Source organism: Denticeps clupeoides, chromosome 10, assembly GCF_900700375.1.
Source record: "Denticeps clupeoides chromosome 10, fDenClu1.1, whole genome shotgun sequence".
Taxonomy (NCBI): Eukaryota; Metazoa; Chordata; class Actinopteri; order Clupeiformes; family Denticipitidae; genus Denticeps; species Denticeps clupeoides.
In genome coordinates, this window is record NC_041716.1 from 21,312,524 (window position 1) to 21,331,551 (window position 19,028).

General features: G+C 39.8%; 1 protein-coding gene and 1 long non-coding RNA gene across 6 annotated transcripts; both read right to left on the bottom strand.

The window, feature by feature from the left end:
• Positions 1 to 1,393: 1,393 nt before the first annotated feature.
• On the bottom strand, positions 1,394 to 3,296 carry LOC114798732 (uncharacterized). Its single transcript, XR_003751102.1, has 3 exons — positions 3,242 to 3,296; positions 2,532 to 2,660; positions 1,394 to 2,395 (listed from the first exon to the last, which is right to left on the bottom strand). It is a non-coding gene; the product is annotated as an uncharacterized LOC114798732 (long non-coding RNA).
• A 5,996-nt stretch (positions 3,297 to 9,292) lies between these two features.
• Positions 9,293 to 18,955, bottom strand: LOC114798644 (serine/threonine-protein phosphatase 4 regulatory subunit 2-A-like). Of its 5 annotated transcripts, none has more exons than XM_028994512.1 (10): positions 18,420 to 18,546; positions 18,145 to 18,274; positions 17,553 to 17,634; positions 16,574 to 16,744; positions 15,662 to 15,755; positions 13,583 to 13,620; positions 13,416 to 13,490; positions 13,193 to 13,324; positions 12,459 to 12,616; positions 9,293 to 10,459 (listed from the first exon to the last, which is right to left on the bottom strand). In XM_028994512.1, exons 2-10 carry the CDS (start codon positions 18,191 to 18,193, stop codon positions 10,167 to 10,169), a joined length of 1,092 nt encoding a protein of 363 aa, XP_028850345.1. In that variant the 5' UTR covers positions 18,194 to 18,274; positions 18,420 to 18,546; the 3' UTR covers positions 9,293 to 10,166. The 5 variants fall into 5 exon arrangements, with proteins under 5 accessions (XP_028850345.1, XP_028850344.1, XP_028850346.1 ...); XM_028994511.1 differs by lacking the exon at positions 18,145 to 18,274 and having other exon boundaries at positions 18,420 to 18,456; positions 18,524 to 18,542; XM_028994513.1 differs by lacking the exon at positions 18,145 to 18,274 and having other exon boundaries at positions 18,420 to 18,955.
• Between the last annotated feature and the right edge of the window lie 73 nt (positions 18,956 to 19,028).

The following is a 19,028-nucleotide window of genomic DNA, read 5'->3' on the forward strand; positions in this document are numbered from 1 at the left end:
TAAATGGAGTGTATATAGTGACATTTCTTAATGCGTGAGATATTGTTGCTCATTCTCCTGCTGCAGAGAACAGAAGAGGTTAACTGCTTACCCAATTACTTTTACAATAAACCACTCAGGGGGTTAAAAGCATTAAAGCTATTAAGCTTATGAATTGTAAATGTCCTTCTTGCCCCTTTTCTTTTTTCTCCAATAAAACATCATAAAATATGAAGCCCCACCAAGTTGTGTGCATTCACGACACAAAATAAATCAGACTAAGCATGGCCAGTCCATGTATAAAAGTGTCTTCTCATGTTCCCTGAAGCACTCTTTCAAAATGAATCCTGGCATTGTAATCTTTGAATTCTGAGTTCAATCTTTCTTAAACGTTTTCTTTGATTGATGCAGATGAAACAGATGAACATCTTTTCCACATCCACAGGATGTGTCTTTCAACATGGTGGTTTAAGAAATTAGAAGCTATAACTTGTTGCCATCATTCATGCAGTAATTTCCACTGGGAGCCTCTTACCTATTTTTTGTTAAATCCAATTGATGATCTCCAGATTTACCTAGCAGATTAGGCAGCAGATGCGTAATCGGAAGGTTGTGGGTTTGAATCCTGAGCTACCAAGGTGCCACTGCGGTTCCTTTGATCAAGGTACCGTCCCCACACACTGTTCCCCAGGCACCTGTCATGGCTGCAGACTGCTTATTAAGATTGATGGATTAAATCCAGAGGAGCATTTCAGTGTGACAGCGTGTGCTGTGCTTGCTTTGCTTCACAATGACAATAAGTTAAATTTTCACCTTTTAGACACTGTCGCCACCTAGTGTAGAAAAGATCTCACTTCAGACCCCAGAAAAATGTGTTCCTCACATAGAAGAAAGAGTATTTGAAATTATTTTTAAAAATTCAGTGATAATCCACTATTAAAAAGGATTTTTTAGGGTTAATAATCATACACAGGGAAACTGGAGTTTTGCTGCTCCATGTAAGAAAATGCAATAGGGGGGCCCTTAAGAACCATAACAGAATTTAATTTTATCTCCATTATTTACATTTAGTAAAATATGTCACGTGAGCCTGTCTTGTTGTTATTCATAGAAATGAAGGAAAATATATTCTTACGGTTTAATTTTATCTTCAATCCATATGCACTCTTAATGGTGCTGACTTAAGCATGTAAATGTAGCTGTTATATATACTAAATATTACTACAATTATCAACCTTTATCATCCAAAAGTACAGTATTTGCCATACAATTTGTATTTGACTCAATTCAATATTCAGTTACATATTAGACATTAGAAGTCTGAAACATTTGTCAAATGTAACAAATTATTACCCTACATCTGTTACAAGTTTTACAGGATCTCGTTTCTTTATAATAAAATTAAAAAATTCTATAGAATTTCAGCTTGCACTGCACACCTGTGAGTGTGGATGCTCACATTGCTGGGTAACACAAACAACATGGGAAGAACAGGAACACAACAGAGGAAGGTAAACCTTGGATTTACTTGGATGATGAGAACAGGAGTCAAGTCGTTCCACTGCTTGTATGCACTGCATGAACAATGACCAATCGATGAGAATTGGAGAATGCTGACTTATATCCGGGACGTGCCACCTGCTTCTGTGTTTTCCCGGTCACATGAACGCCGTCACATGACAGTACGTCAGTACATCAGTGCGTCATCAGTATCCAGGATGAAGCGACAGGACCATTCCTCGGGTCCATAGCCAGTCCAATGAACAAGGCACTGGACCTCTCAACCCTGGTGGTGGTAACCCTGATCTGCTCGATGGTATAACCAGGGCCACCGTCAACGATCCGGGGCAGTGGTGGATGTGGAGCCAGAGGATGCAGAGGAGAGGTGACGAAAGACAGAAAGAAAGACAGAATGAACATGCATGGACAGAGGGAGTTGGAGACAGTACATGACAGGAGTGAGATGGCTGAGGATCTGGAATGGTCGAATGAACTGAGGGGACAGCTTGTGTGACTCGATGCAGAGGTTGATGTCTTGGGTAGAGAGCCACACTTGCTGGCCCAGTTGTCGTGGGTGCTGTCGTTCGTGTTGGGGTGGCCAACACAAGCGATGAGTGCTGTCAAAGATCACTGACTGCGCTTTGGACCAGGCCCGTAGAAAACCCTGGATCAGGGTACCCTGCCTGCAGGCTCCTGGTGGTTGAAGATGGAAGGATGGTAGCCATATCAGACCTCAGGCTACTGCCTGTGTCGATGGAGATGTGGAGATTGTTGGCGAGCTCCCCCCACAGGAAGTAGAGTGGGAGGCGCACCAGAATGCTTGACGGATGAAGGATGGAGTCCGCAGTTGGCCGGGGTGCCAGAGATGGTAGAGGAGTGGCCTTAATGAAGATCCGCCAACCAGCATACAGGCATCCTGTCGGTATATTGGTCGAATCAGGGTTAAACGCTTGGGCATTCTAAGGTGTCTGTAGAGTGCGTCTGCCTTTAGGTTTTGGTTGTTGTGTTAGTAGCATAGGTAGAAGTTAAATTGTACAAAAAACAGAGCCCACCTCGGATGGAGATCAGTTTCAGGCGGTCATTCCAGAGCAGAAAGGGGGTGCCCGAGAGGGTATCGAAGGTGGTGTTCGTGAGGGGAAGGGGTGTACAGTTCTTCCAAGGTGTAAGATGTCTTTGTCAGGCTGCGACACCCCCCAAACAGGAGACGCCAAGGGCGTAACAGGGCGGAAACCACAAATTCTGATTAGTCTGTGGCAACTTCCTGGGAGTCAAAAGAATTTTTTCTTGTGGACACTGGGCACTTGCCTTTCCTTTCCATTGGGAACAGGGGAAGGAATTGGGGGGGGGGTTCCTGGACCAGGTGACCTCTCTATAGCTTGGCTCCAGGCTGTTCTCTATCTTTCTCTATCCCTTTCTCCTTTCTTTTATTTTGGGTTTTCTATAACAGTAGTACTTTTTTTTTTTTTACATACAAAATTTACATGTAGCTGCAATAGAAATGTACTGGTGTTAATAAATTAGAAACTGTTAAATTCAAATTCCATGGGAAAGGAACGTGTAGTATCACGTTCCTTTCCCATGTTACCTGGCCTGGCTACCGCTTCTCTTTCGGGGGAGGGCGGGCGAGAGGCTAGCTTGTTCAGGTACTCTTGGTTCGCCTTTTTGTGTGAGCTTTTCAAATGGACTTTCAGATTCGTGGGGTTTTTCCCCTTGAGTAGTATACCACATATTGTATCACCTGCTTCTACAACAAGGCACTTACTTTTATTTTTGACACTGTCATAATCAAAGAAATCCCAAATAGGACTTTCTTCCGCTTTCTTCCGACTTTCGCTGCAGCCATCACGCTAGCCGGCGGCGTCACGGACAGACTATGGACACGTGACGTCACAGACCACGTGTTACCATAATGGTCAAAAACCTGGCTTAAAACTGGCAGCGTGAAGTAAATAGATTTTAATTCAACCCAAAAGGCTTATTACAAAGACGAAAACGAAGGACGTTTTTGCTATAATATTAGTTCGTTTAAGTTCGTTTTGTATACACACAAAACAGTTTCAGTTTTCAGTTTTTTTTTTTTAACTCTTTATTTCAGTTAACGAAAAAGGGCAGAGCACCAGTCCGACTCAGACGCCAGCAAGGTGGAGGTGGAGTACTGGTTTGGGCTGGTATCATCAAAGATGAGCTTGTGGGGCCTTTTCAGGTTGAGGATGGAGTCAAGCTCAACTCCCAGTCCTACTGCCAGTTTCTGGAAGACACCTTCTTCAAGCAGTGGTACAGGAAGAAGTCTGCATCCTTCAAGAAAAACATGGTTTTCATACAGGACAATGCTGCATCACACGCGTTCAAGTACTCCACAGCGTGGCTGGCAAGAAAGTGAATAAAAGAAGAAAAACTAATGACATGGCCTCCTTGTTCACCTGATCTGAACCCCATTGAGAACCTGTGGTCCATCATCAAATGTGAGATTTACAAGGAGGGAAAACAGTACACCTCTCTGAACAGTGTCTGGGAGGCTGTGGTTGCTGCTGCACGCAATGTTGATGGTGAACAGATCAAAACACTGACAGAATCCATGGATGGCAGGCTTTTGAGTGTCCTTGCAAAGAAAGGTGGCTATATTGGTTGCTTATTTGTTTTTGAATGTCAGAAATGTATATTTGTGAATGTTGTTACGTCCCTGGACGTATGCTCCCACGTGTTCTGTGTGTCTGGCTGTGTTTTTGCGTCCTGTTTCTTTTAGGTTGACTTCATGGGAGGAGTTGAAGCCTTCCAGCTCCACCTACAATCTGCAATTGGTCACCTCCACCTATATAAAGAGACTTCAGATGGTGTTTGGGAGGTCCCCAGGGTCTGCTAGGCCCTTACGCTTTCGGGAGGTCCCCAGGGTCCACGGAGATCTGCATGGAGCTCCGTTGAGGATCTCATTCGTGTTTCTTGTTGCTTTGTGTGATAGGCCTTTTGTTGTTTGTCTGTGTTAGCCTGTCAGCTTTATGTGCCTGTTTTGTTAACTTGTGTCTGTGTGTGTGTTAGTTATCCCTGCTGGACTATCCAGGCTGTTTTGATGTTGGTTAGCTGTCCTGAGTCTGCTGTTTTATTGAACCTGTTAGCACCCTGTAAATAAAAGCACTGTTGGTACTCGTTGTTTGGTCTTGTATGTAACAATGGACCTCCTCCTCTCCACACCCTTGTCGCGTTTCTTAGACCCCTAGACCTAGGAACGTGACAATGTGGAGATGTTATATTGGTTTCACTGGTAAAAATAAATAATTTAAATATGTTTTTTGTTAAGTTGCCTAATAATTATGCACAGTAATAGTCACCTGCATACACAGATATCCCCCTAAAATAGCTAAAAATAAAAACAAACTAAAATTCAGCTTTGATATTAATGAGGTTTTAGGTTCATTGAGAACATGGTTGTTGTTCAATAATAAAATTATTCCTCAAAAATACAACTTGCCTAATAATTCTGCACTCCCTGTAATGCATTGTTGTTCTACAAAATATACACATAAAAATGCAAAACAATAATTAAAATAACAAAAACATTTATTTCTTATATAGCCCAAAATCACATACAGTATGTCTCAATGGGCTTTGACAGGCCCTACAGTTGACACCCCCCACACTTGACCACACAAGGAAAAACTCCACACAAAAAAAACTCTAGGAGAAAGGAAGAAACCTTGTGAAGGAGTGATACAGAGAGGGACCCCCTTCCAGGGTAGAGTGAGCCTGCAAATGGTGTCAGTGCAGGGTTGGGGATGATATAATAATAAGTCCTACAGTTGTAGGGTTGGAGAAGTCCAGGATGTAGTCAGTGTCATGGTCTAGATTACGTGTCCATAATGATGTTACTGGTCCATTTGAAGATCCCTATAGCTGTAGTTGTAACGGTATGTTTCATGGTATGTCCTTGTTAAGCAGTTGTCAGGAACCAGGATTTATTTGCTGGTCTCTTCACTGGGGTCTGCCAGTAGTCTGGGAGCTTGATTCCGTGTCTCGGAGAAAAACAAACAGAAGCAGCGGTAGACGGTGGCACTGTACGACCGATACTGAAATATGTGGTTATAGTGGTATATTGGTGCTACAGTGGCCCGGTACCCTAACTAGGACAGCCTAACTAGGGTGAATTTAACTTTGTCTGTGTCTAACTGGGGGACTCTTTGATAAACTGGACTTTATAATTGACACTGCGTCAAAGTGAAGTGAAATGAGGGTCTAGGACTTTAACAAAAAGCCAGAGAAAACAGAAAAGGTTTTGAGATTGGATTTAAACACTGAGACTGTGTCTGAGTCCCGGACACTGACAGGCAAGCTGTTCCACAACTGCGGAGCTCTATAGGAGAAGGATCTGCTCCCAGCTAATAATATATACCTACATATTTCATCATTTGATTATTAAGGAAGTTGGTTTAATTAGACATTGATCATATTTTAGAATAAGAACGTAAATAGAATTTTAAGACTACACAATAGGTGAACTGACTATATGAATTCAGACCTTTCTATGTCCAGGACAAGGGGTTTCTTGCTGTTCTTGGAACTCAGGGACACTGATGCAGAAGAACAACTGTTACAGGACTGTGTGAAATTATTATTATTTTCTATGAATGTGTCCTTGTTCTATATTTATGAGGTGAAGGCCCACACAAGTTGCATCAGAAAATACTTCACAGATGTTAATGACATGGTCAGTTGTATAAAAAGCCAAATTGAAAGTTGGTACATGGATTAAAAGACCCTGCACCTTGTCTCAGACACTGAAGAACCAATACACTAATCAGACAGGAAAGCTCCATATGTATATAGTGCTGTGTCTAGCATCCTGTGATTTTCAGTGACAGTTTTACTTCCTCAAAAAAGCTCATTTTGATTTACTTCCTGTGTATGTGTGAATGTCGTGCAATTGTAATCCTCAAGCAGAAGCTTCAGCATCTGGCTTGTGACCTCTTTAACTCTTGGTGCTGGCTGTTGCTGGACTCTTTCAGCAGGCATTTCTTTCTTCTTTCTCCTCAGCTGTATATTTTACTAAAAAGTCCAGTCCGACCATGATCTAGACTGATGGTGCATCAGTGTAAGAAGAGCGGCACATGAGGTGATGCAATGATCAGGTCTAGTTCCTACTTGTGGGGGTGGTGCTCTGATCTGGGGTTGCTACAGTTGGTTCAAGTTGAATTTCTTTTTCCATGCGTGAGTGAGTGAACGAAAATAATTGTCACATGTGACACCCTGAAGCACAGTACCAAGTTCATACAGTGAAATGTCTCCTCTGCATTTAACCCATCAGCTATGAAAGGCCTATGAAGGTATTGAAGGTATCACCATGCTCAAATTGTGAAAGACTAGTTCAGGGAGCATGACACATCATTTTCACTCATAGATTGGTGTCATGAGGGGGACTAAGGGTTTTCAGATTTATAGATACTCAGAGAAACAGTTGAACAGGAAGACAATAGAACTGGCACTGAGGGTAACAGCAGTAAATCCTTCTATGGGTTGCTTATTTCAGGATCTGACAGTCACAGACGGGTGCTGGTGACAACCATAAAAGCATCTGGCAAGTAAAGTTAAGTTAAGGAATAGTCATAATAGATTTAAAAGATTTCTTTATTCAGCAAGCGATATATATAGTGCTGTGTCTAGCATCCTGTGATTTTCAGTGACAGTTTTACTTCCTCAAAAAAGCTCATTTTGAGTTACTTCCTCGTGTACCTGTGTATGTGTGAATGTCGTGCGATTGTAAACTTCAAGCAGAAGCTTCAGCATCTGGCTTGTGACCTCTTCAACTCTTGGTGCTGGCTGTTGCTGGGCTCTTTCAGCAGGCATTTGAGACATGTGTAAAGCACAGACGGGTGCTGGTGACAACCATCATGGAAATTGGGACAGGAGACAGATGATGCTAGACCCCATAGAGTCCAGAACTTAACTCTGTTGAGAATCCTTGGGATGTGCAGGGGAAGTTTGTCCAGCAGTCCGACTGTCACATCTTCCCTACAAGATCTTGGCAAAAAATGTATGCAACTCAAAATGGAAATAAATGTTGTGTCAGTAGACAAGCTCATCGAAACCATGGCATAGTGAATGTGTGCCGTAATTAAACTGAAGGTGTGTGATTTTTTTTTGGACAGGTAGTATAGTACATAATTACTCACCTAGAATTAACGCAAAAAAGGTTTAAAAAGCAAAATTATTTTACTTTTATTTTAATTGATGAGGAAAATTCTGGAAACTGTAGTACTTTGTTGGTTGAGACATGAAGTATATGTTTAGAGCTGACTAATTAAATGTGTTGATGTATGAATTAGTTTATTCAGGATTACATGTCCTTAACGGTTTCCGGGTTGAAAGTTATAGACAATAAGAGGAGAGAGAGAAAAAGAACTATATAGTGTGGATAATCAACATGGAATAAAATTAACATGTTATCTATATGTCAGAGTTCTGTTAAGTATTTTCAGATGGAACAAACTGTAGAACTGGACAATTGAGACAGCCAGAGGTTTACATTTGAGGGAGTTAATGTCAGCGAAGTTGATAAGTCTTTGAGAGCCAATATAACTTGTTCAGTAGAGCATCAAAAAACTAAATTATTAAATGCATTTCACCTCAGACTATGTTTTGCAAATTGTTGACTGAGGCGCTGGAATATATAAAGCAACGCATGAAGTGACAATTTTCAGTGCGTAAAGCTAACAAAGAGCAGCGACTGTTATCTTTGGTGTCTTCGGTTTCAGTTTGGCAATATCTGAATCAAATCTTTCATATGGGGAAAAATATTGTGATCAATTTTACTACCACGTAATGCGTTTTGTAACTATAATTATTTCAGTTAATAGACTGATGGAATTAAATCACTGCTATAACCAACCTCTCCTCCATTTTGTTTTGACCTGCTGGACTACTCTGTATTGGTAATGTGACAATGCATCACAATGCAGCGTCTACAGCAAAATATGCTCTTCAGGGCAGCACGGCTTAGAAATCAATGAGTTACAGAGCGCAGTGCGACACTTGTTACCAGTTTATGTTCATGAAGTAAATATACACAAACAGTCCTATTTTAGATAAGATTTTAAAAGGCTACTCATTAGTTACTTTACTTATTTGTAATACTTAGCAATAAAATGTATTTAATAATACATTAAAGCAATAGTCAGAATTGGTATGTAGAAAAAAAATTTATTACATTAAGTGAGCTTTTTTCTTTGTGCTTTATATGATGATGGTCCGAATCCCTCAATAAAGAATCAGCGCTAATGCAAAATCATTTTTTACTTACACGTTTATTTTTGGTATTATTATTTGCATTATGAATATACTGGGTATAGAAGTACTATGATGTTCTTATGTGGTCTAAAAATATTGCTATTGTTTTGCAGGTCAGTGCAAAAGCAGTTGTGCTGGCCTGACAGGAGAACAGAGGGGTGATAAGTGTATATTTTACATACCCTAAACCTCAATAAACAATAAAATGTTTTTATTAAGACATTAAAAACGACTGGATGACTTGGCATGATTGGATACTGATGATACAAGATCATTTGGACTCCAATATGAGCTTATTTATTTTTTATGTTGAACAGAATTGCCCACTTTGTTTCCACAATTGTCTGGCCCATGTGGTTGTTGAGTTATCAATAAGGCCTTATCAATACATGGGTTTATTGATAGGGTTATCAATAAAGGGTTTATTGAAGGGTCAATAAATGTTCACATACTCTGAAAATTAGAAATTATTCAAATTGAATAAAAAAAAAAAAAAAATACAAATATAATTAGATTAGTTTTGCACACAGCTCAGACAAAATGAGTAAAAAGTGTTTTATTATTGCTAGTTTCATACAAATAAAGCATAGCAACATGAAATGTTAACATTTATTGCTTTCAATGAATACTGTATTGAAACCCTAGGCATCCAATCTACAGAGAAATCTAAAAATTCTCTACGGTTTCACAAAAGCAGTCAACACTTATTACAACCTACAAAATTCTTTTTAAAAATTGACATAAAAAAAGGCAGCTTTACATACAGGGGAAAAAAAAAAAAAAAAAAAAAAATGTTATGTTTTCAGTAGTGGTTCAACATTCAACTGACTGAACTCAGTTTTCAGGTACAGCGAATATAAAAATACATTTCTGATAAGCAAATGCTATTAGTACAGGGAGAGATAAGTGTATTTTATGATGTGCTGCGGTGTCTCAGGCTGAGGGCAGTGTGGTACTGAGACTGAGGTGGTGTCTTGGAATGTTTTTCACAGAACTGGGCCCAAAATTCACAAAGCTGAGCTAAGATCAATAAGTTTTACATTACAGCAATAATAACGTCAGCATCTGAGCAATAAAACTGTTCTTAGAATAGTGGCGACACTTCAACTCTATGAAAACAGGCCCAGTTATAGTGGGAATAGTGGAAAATCCAGAATGTTGCACTGCCAATGTCAAGTCACAAAATGCATACAATCCTAAAATAAAATAAAAGAGAGCTCCAAAATATTTTATGGCATACAAGACCGCAGTCAACATACAAACATTGGCCACAGGAGGAGGAAAAGGCTTTTTATGTACAACAAATGCCAAGAGATTTCAAAATCTTGTGCATGTAGAGACCTGAGTTCTCTGGAGAGTCACAAGAAAAATCCCCAATCCCCTCAGAGGTTGGTGGCGAAAGGAGTGGCACCCGGTCATTCCTGATCCATGGCATCGCCTGTTGACTCTAAACTGTCTGGGGTAGTTTCCGTATGGTCCTCTGCTATACTGCAAGCCGGCTCTTCACTAGACTCCCCCTGGTCACCATCACTGCTGCTAACTGGGTCACTGTCCTCTCCACCCTGCTGAACACTCTGAGCCTTTGCTGGCTGAGAAAACAGTTCTGACTGCTCAATTTGGTCCAAACTTTGAGATGGTTCAGGGTACTCGTCCTTTTCCGTTTTAAGGTTATCCTCTTCCAGGGCCTCAGTCTGTGTGCTTGAAGGTTCTGTAAAAAGATTATGTAATTTACAGTGTGGCAAAAAAATATTTAGTCAGCCACCAATTGTGCAAGTTCTACCACTTAAAAAGAAGAGAGAGGCCTGTAATTTTCATCAAAGGTATACCTCAACTATGAGAGACAAAATGAGAAAAAAAAAAAAAAATACAGAAAATCACATCCTCTGATTTGTAAAGAATTTATTTGCAAATTATGGTAGAAAATTAGTTCATCTCAATACTTTGTTATATACCCTTTGTTGGCAATGACGGAGGTCAAACGTTTTCTGAAAGTCTTCACAAGGTTGCTTCACACACTGTTGCTGGTATTTTGGCCCATTCTTCCATGCATATCTCCTCTAGAGCAGTGATGTTTTGGGGTAGTAGCTGGGTAACAAAGACTTTCAACTCCCTCCAAAGATTTTCAATGGGGTTGAGATCTGGAGACTGGCTAGGCCACTCCAGAACCTTGAAATGCTTCTTACGAAGCCACTCCTTTGTTGCCTGAGCGTTGTGTTTGGGATCATTGTCATGCTGAAAGACCCAGCCACATTTCATCTTCAATGCAGTTGCTGATGGAAGGAGGTTTTCACTCAAAATCTCACGATACATGGCCCCATTAATTCTTTCCTTTACACGGATCAGTTGTCTGGGTCCCTTTGCAGAAAAACAACCCCAAAGCAAGATGTTTCCAACCCATACTTCACAGTAGGTATGGTGTTCTTTGGATGCAACTCAGCATTCTTTTTCCTCCAAAAACGACAAGTAGAGTTTTTACCAAAAAGTTCTATTTTGGTTTCATCGGACCATATGACATTCTCCCAATCCTCCCAATCCTCTTCTTGATCATCCACATGCTCTCTATCAAACTTCAGACATGCTCTTCTTCAAACTTCATGTACTGGCTTAAGCATGGGAACACGTCTGGCACTGCAGGATTTGAGTCCCTGGCGGCGTAGTGTGTCACTGATGTACCTTTGTTACTTTGGTCCCAGCTCTCTGCAGGTCATTCACTAGGTCCCCCGTGTGGTTCTGGGATTTTCGATCACCGTTCTTGTAATCATTTTGACACCACGGGGGGGAAATCTTGCGTGGAGCCCCAGATTAACCATGGTCTTGTATGTCTTCCATTTTCTAATAATTGCTCCCACAGTTGATTTCTTCACACCAAGCTGCTTACCTATTGCAGATTCAGACTTCCCAGCTTTGTGCAGGTCTACAATTTTGTTTCTGGTGTCCTTACATGGCTCTTTGGTCTTGGCCATAGTGGAGTTTGGAGTGTGACTGAGGTTGTGGACCGATGTCTTTTATACTGATAATAAGTTCAAACAGGTGCCATTAATACAGGTAATGAGTGCAGGACAGAGGAAGAAGCTTTTACAGAAGAAGCTATAGGTCGGTGAGAGTCAGAAATCTTGCTTGTTTGTTAGTGACCAAATACTAATTTTCCACTGGGCTCAGTTGTTCAAACTATTTAATCAGGATGAAATCACTTGTTTTGATATACTGGATCTGGTAATTCAGTTTACTTATGATTGTTAAAATCTATTTTACTAGTGCAGTGTAGCCTACTGGCTCTGTAAAGAACAGGCAGAGCATAAATACCAGATTGATCATGATCGGAAAAAACAAAAAACACAACATGAAACAAATATATTGCCATATATAGCCAGATTCTCACATTGAAAAACAATAATATTTCCATTAAATCTTTTAGAACTTCAAACGTTTAGTTGCCCTTAACTATCCTAAAAGGAGTCATATCTTGTTTTGTTATTTTATTTTCACTGCCATTGTTGTATTTTGCTTTTGTGATCAGTTTTCCTAAATTTAAGCGCATGCTGACTGTGAATGCATGCGTGTTATATTCCATTCTAGGGAATGTAATATGCATCTTCAATAATATCATAATGCTAAAGAAGCTGCTTTAACTCTAAACATGAGTGTCTTTAAACAGAATGTTTGTGTGTGTGTGTGTGTGTGTGTGAAGCTGCCACGTCTGGATCTACCTTGGTCCTCAGTGATGTTATTGACAGTCCCTTCATCTTCATCAAACTTCAGTTTTTTCATGTCCCGTCGGTCATCTTCAGAGTCCTCATCCTTTTGAGTGTGTTTTTTCTTCAACTGGTTGCTTTGGGTAGCACTGACTTCTGATGCTGAAGATTCACTGAAAACACACATACAGCTGTGAACCATGGTAATAAATAACAGAACACCAAAGCATTGATGACTAAGTAATTAAGAATTTCCCAGCATTTACAGTGTCACTGCCCACTGGTATTTTGCAGCAGATAGTAGAGAAGATCTGCTCATTTGAAGAGCAGATTTTTTTGTTTAGGGTGATTACTTTAAATCATGTTTGACGTAATTATAAAATTTTAATTCTCATGTTTAAGTGCTTCCATAACCTTGACCCTCCTCATGTATGTGAGCTGCTTAATATCGCCACTCCTTCCCACTCTCTCAGGTCATCTTATTGTTTTTTTGGCCAATCACCATGGGGAACAGATCTTTCAGTCGCTCTGCTCCTTGGCTCTGGAACTCACTTATTCCTGACATTAGGAATTTAGATTCGCTTCCTTTATTTAATTCACTTCTCAAAATGAATCTATTTAAAAGTGACTTAATGGTATCATCATTGCTCTGCTTTTTTAAATTTGTTTTTTCATTCTATAAGATGACCTTGGGGTTCAGAAATAAAATGTATTATTATTATTATAGGTGACGTAAAGCGGTATATTACCATATGTCATTCTCTCCCTCTTTTGTGTCCGTGCTCTCTGTGCTGTCAGGAATGCCATTTGTTGACACCGAGCTTGATGGAGACTGCTTCGGTCTGCTTAACGTCCAGGGCGTTGAAGGGCCATTCACATTCCTAATGACAATTCTATTTTTAGTGCAGATACATACAAAAGGTACCATGTGAGAGTCCAGCTGGGGGGAATGTGGTGTATACAGCTGCTCACCTGTCTGTGTACACAGACGAATTCCCAGGAAACATCACCCCGTTCATTCTGTTGACACCGCTGGAACTATTTTTCCTAGATCACCGTATGAACCCCACATTACACAGAAATATAACAAGATGCACTTTACAATCAACTGTTTTCATGTCAAATGTAAAAGCACTTACTCTGAGGTAGAATAGACGCAGCTCACCACCATGACATTCTGCAATGTAAAAAATAAAACACTGTACATCATTATTAACAGAAGGATCAACAGAATGTTTTCAGTACAATTTCTCTGATCTCTTACAAGTTGAATGAAAATATTCCCCAAATTATAAGTACTATGAATCATAGAAAACTGCATCATTACCTAGACCATGTTCTAACAACAAAATCAGTGGCCCCATAATCAGAAGGTTGCCGGTTCAAATCCCGATCTGCCAAGGTGCCACTGAGCAAAGCACCGTCCCCACACACAACTCCCCAGGCGCCTGTCATGACTGCCCACTGCTCACTCAGGGTGATGGGTTAAATGCAGAGGACACATTTCACTGTGTGCACCATGTTCACAATCATACTGAAGGATGTTACAGGCAGCAGAACTTCAGGCAGTGTCTCCAGGCATGTTACATTTGTCACATGCTCAGTGTGAACCTGCTTCCATCCTTGAAGAGCATAGGACACCAATGGAGAATTTATCAATCTTGGTGTTCTCTGGCAAATGCCAAACGTGCTGCAAGGTGTTGGGCTCATTTGCCCTCTTCCTCAGGACTACCTTCTGGCACTGTTTGTGTACAAAAACACACACATAAAATCTGCCATAAAATACTCATACATTAATATTTTTCATAAATGACAAATCAACTTGATCCCTTTACAAAATTATCAAACATTCAATTATTGCCAGGATTTTAACCCTTTAAATGCCAATTTAATCATTTGAATAAATAATTACTACATATATATATATATATATATAAAGACTGTATATATATATTCCATATAATAAACAGTAAACCAATGAAGGATTGGTAGTAATTACAGTCTTTGAAATGTCAAAGATAAACAAAATGAATTCGATTAAATTATTATTTCTTGTGTAGGACACTTTCATCTCCAAAATGCCCCATTCACTTCAATAGAAATCACTTTGTATTTTATGTCTCTGCCATAGCAGTATAAAACCATGTAATTCAATGTCAGCATTTAATTTAGAATAAAATTATTTACATTTGATATTTTTACTCTGATGCACCAGATTCAACCATTTTCCCATTGTAGGACAATGTATGAAATTCTTGCATTTTTGCCAATTATATTATGGAGCCATTTGACCACCATGGGGCGCTGCAATAGTGATGTGTGTGTGTGCGTGTGAATCTATAAACATGCACTGATCATTTCAAATGATCTTCTACCTTTTGTACCAGGAGTAATAGGTGCATTTGTAGAGTGCACCAGGTCACATGCTGCAGGACATGCAGGTCTTCTGATGGAAATGAATTGAACTTGAATAAACAAACAATCAAATATATATACACACACACACACACACACACACAAAAATCACTCTTGGTGTACCCATGGTGGACACAGAACTCCATAACATAACTGGCAAAAATACAAGAACTCCATGAATTGGCCTACAATGGGAAGACAGTTTAATCTGGTGAAACAAAATAAAAAAATGTCAAATTTTCATTCAATTGCTGGCATTACAAAATGCATGATTTTATACTGCAATGGCAGAGAGATTAAAAACTGGTTTCAATGAAAGTGAATAGTGTCATGGACATGATCAAACATTGTGGGAATTTTTGGCCACAAAGGTGTTGTGAGGAATTAAATGATTAAATTGGCATTTAAAGGTTTAAATTCGCAAAACATGATACATGAGGCAGATTTTTTTTGTGTGTACATTTTTGACCACAAAAAGTGCGAGAGGGGGCAAAATGCCTCCTCAGACTATGGATGACATAGAAGAGTAAAAAACACTGGATTAAAATAATAAAAAAAAATGCACAAAAGTGCAGGCACAGAGGTTAAGTGTTCCCTTTATTTTTGGGGCAATGTATATTAAATGAGCTGCACCTATGTAATCGTGTACACTGAACACAGTTTTACAGTTTAGCAGGGTGAGACACTTGCTTGTCTTCAGCCTCAAGTCCTTCAGCTGTGAAACCTCAATCCAGTATTAGTTGTCCAATAACAGCCAAAACAGACAGCTTTTGAGTCTTTGACTCCTCCACGTCCAAGCTCACCTTCTCAACTCCTCTGAGAAACTTGTCAGTTCCTGTGTAGTTCCTCTTAGGCTCGGTCAGCAGTTCACATAAACGCTGTATTGTGAATGGAATTCTGATACAAGCGAAACAGGGTGAAATCTTTCACATGAATATAAAACAAGAAATAAGCAAGCACTATGTAGTTGTTGTTGTACACTCAGTGTGTACAACTCATATGACAGCTTTTTCCGAAGTGTTCAGTTTTACACCCGTTCCCCAGTAATGACGATCACTAACAAACAAGGTGCCATTTAAAACTCCTTTTTCTGTCATTATTTATAGGAGGGACAGATCCAATTTCACACAAGAGCTTTAGTACATCAGATTGACCTGCTCATAAACATTCTATAAGCCATGATGTACCATGCATTTAAGAATATCATGTGATCCAGTTTAAGAAAACTGACCATTTTTAAAGATTTGCTAAAACATTTATGACATACAAAATGACAAAAACGTTTTTTTTTGTATATATGGAAATGTATGTGTTGATTGAATCTTAAACCTTCTTAGATTTCGTGATTCTAACATAGAAGTGTAGTGGATGGACCGTTTTTTGTATCTTTTCGTTTATTTAAAAGATTAATAAGATAGGAGCCTGTATGATTGACAGCTCCCAAACACCCTAGCTCCTCATTCTGGGCTATTTAAAACAGCTGCTGACAATTACCTAGTAATGATATTGTAACCCTACACATCTTTGGAAAAGGAAAAAAAAAAAAACAACGGATTTCTAAACACATATCTGTGTTTGTACATTTCTAACACAATACATTGTACCGGGATTTTAATTTGTTTAGATCTGTACAGGGAGTTTACTTGCATGACAATAATCAGCCAAATTGCACGATCAACAGAGCCCTAACATACATAATTGAAACCGCAACTTACCCAGTATAACCATCCACAATTTTCAGAATTCTGTCCTTCATCTCATCAAAAGTAACATACTCCACATTGGGATTGGCTGGTCCAGGCTGCTCTGGAGATGACGCTCGAAAATCATCCATTACCTTCTCTAGTTTAAAGAGAAAGTAGCTTTTGAACTGTGGCCACTGAATCCTATAAAATTTAATGCAACAAAAAGTATTAAACATATTGCAGTATGTGACAAAAAGAGATGTATTTCATATGTTACCATCTTATAGCATAGTTTAGCATCATAGTTATAACCATTATCAGTTCTCAAGAAATACATGCCAGACATACATTAATAAAAGTGAAGTGAAAGTAAAGTGATTGTCATTGTAATACATTGCAGCACAGCACAGAACGCAATGTGTCCTCTGCTTTTAACCCATAACCCTTAGTGAGCAGTGGGCAGCCATGACAGACACCCGGAGAGCAGTGTGTGAGGTTGGTGCTTTGCTCAGTGGCACCTTGGTGGATTGGGATTTGCACTGGCAACCTTCTGATACCTTTCCGGCAACTGGCTTTCTTAATTGCTAGGCCACCACTGCCCATAATATTAATTGTATTTGTACCCTAATTTTACTCTCTGTACAATCAATGATAGCATGACATCATACAGATCTCTGTTTTCATCTTTTCATCATACTTGCGCAGACTTGTTCATGTGCAGTTGTCTCACGTGCCTTTACAGCCAATCAATGCACAATGTAACTCATTGATATCAAACCTGTTACCCGAGACATCCGGCGGGTTACATCCGGCCCACGAGATCATTTAATATAGATCTATTATTATGGTCCGGTGATTTGAAGCACCAATATCACACAAACTGCAAATCCCATAATGCAATTCTTCAGTTGCCTTGCAGAACGCGATCCCATAAGTTTTGGCCCCATGTGCGATTGAGTTCCACAATGATCACACGAAAAACTTCTGTGCATGTAGAAGCAGCACTTACAACGTCTCTCCTGTTTTGGCAATGTGACTTAAAAATTGGTCCAGGACATGGCAGACCTCCTTCTTCCCGTTTTTCTCAAAATCTACGGTGATGAAAACAGCAGTCAACATGTCATTAGAGAGGAACTACAGTAGATATGATATCTCAAAGTTTACAGAAATGACTGCCGCTGTCTAGCACACAGGCTACGGCAAGTTAAAAATACACACACATATTTAAACCTCACAGCTAACTAACAAGGTACCACGGGCAGAGACCATTAATTTGACCAGGAGAGTTATTTCAAACATTACGCTAATGTCTTATGACTGTGAATTCGAAATTCAACCATATTCAATAGATTTTAGCTACGAGGCTACTTAGGAAAGCTTGAGCTAGCCAACCAAACGGCCATACAAGCTACGTCGCTAATAACCAACTCGGGCTTCCTAGCTCAATACTAGAAGATGTCGTTGACTAAACGAGGTAAACACTTGATTAAAAAAAAACCACGGGATCACACAAAAAATTAAATAAGCCGGCGCAGTGAAACGCTGGAGTAGATGTGCTAAGCATGCCGGTTAGCTTGTTAGCTTGGAGATAAATCACAAACCTGGACGCCTCTCACACCAATATCGCAGGAAACAGTGCATATAGTTCATTTGCACAAAACCTGCATGCTGCCTGACCGCAACAGGCAAACTGGATGCTGGTGTCGCTGGGCTCAGGTTCTTGACAGAATACTTATAACAGTGTGTTAATGTTTGATATCCTGTTCAGGCAAACTAAGATAACTTGTTAGCATCAGCGCACGCTAGCCAACAAAAATGTAAGTATTTCCTATCTGCATGTAACCATTTAAGAACAAACAGTGAATCAGCAACTCACCCTTGAAAGCTCCCAAGAGTGTGTCGACCTCCATGCTCGTTGAATTCTAGTTAAAGAAAATAAATAAAGAAAGGAGCTACTTTCCCACAAAACCGAAAGGATACAGAAGCAGAGTTCCTCACAAAATAGCAGCAGAATTTTAACATGGCGCCGGTGTTGTGCTCTAAACTGGCCCCCTGCCAAAGATTGCCTCCCTTGACGTCATCGCTCTTTTTAAAGGCGTAGTCACTTCTCCAGCGCAACAGAAGCTGCCGCTCACTGTCACTTTTTTCTTGCTTTAAGAATACCCAAATTACTTGTTTGTAGTGGTGTTTTTCTTATTAACGAAAACCTGTATGTCGTTACAAATGTGACTGTGAAAACTTCATTTGAACGCTACGGTACTGCTTTTCCTTTTGGCCAACGCTCGATTCTGCAAATACTTTTGTCACCTTCAGGCAATTGATTTACTTGAATTATGTTTCGCACACTTTGCTGAACTCATTTGGCGTAAATATTTCTGATTTTCTGTCGTCTTTTGATACAAAACGGCGATTAATTTTATGGCAGGCTGCTGAGCCACAGAATGCCCCCCCCCGCCTAACTCTGTCTGGGAGTATCTTACAGACA

What these genes read in the sequence shown, in the direction of transcription:
- LOC114798644 (XM_028994512.1), bottom strand. Translation starts at nt 18,193, where the DNA reads ATGAACTATATGCACTGTTTCCTGCGATATTGGTGTGAGAGGCGTCCA. An exon ending in TTGGTGTGAGAGGCGTCCAG is followed by an intron (nt 17,635 to 18,144) that starts GTTTGTGATTTA and finishes TCATCACCGTAG; the next exon opens with ATTTTGAGAAAAACGGGAAG. An exon ending in TTCTCAGAGGAGTTGAGAAG is followed by an intron (nt 13,621 to 15,661) that starts GTGAGCTTGGAC and finishes TTTACATTGCAG; the next exon opens with AATGTCATGGTGGTGAGCTG.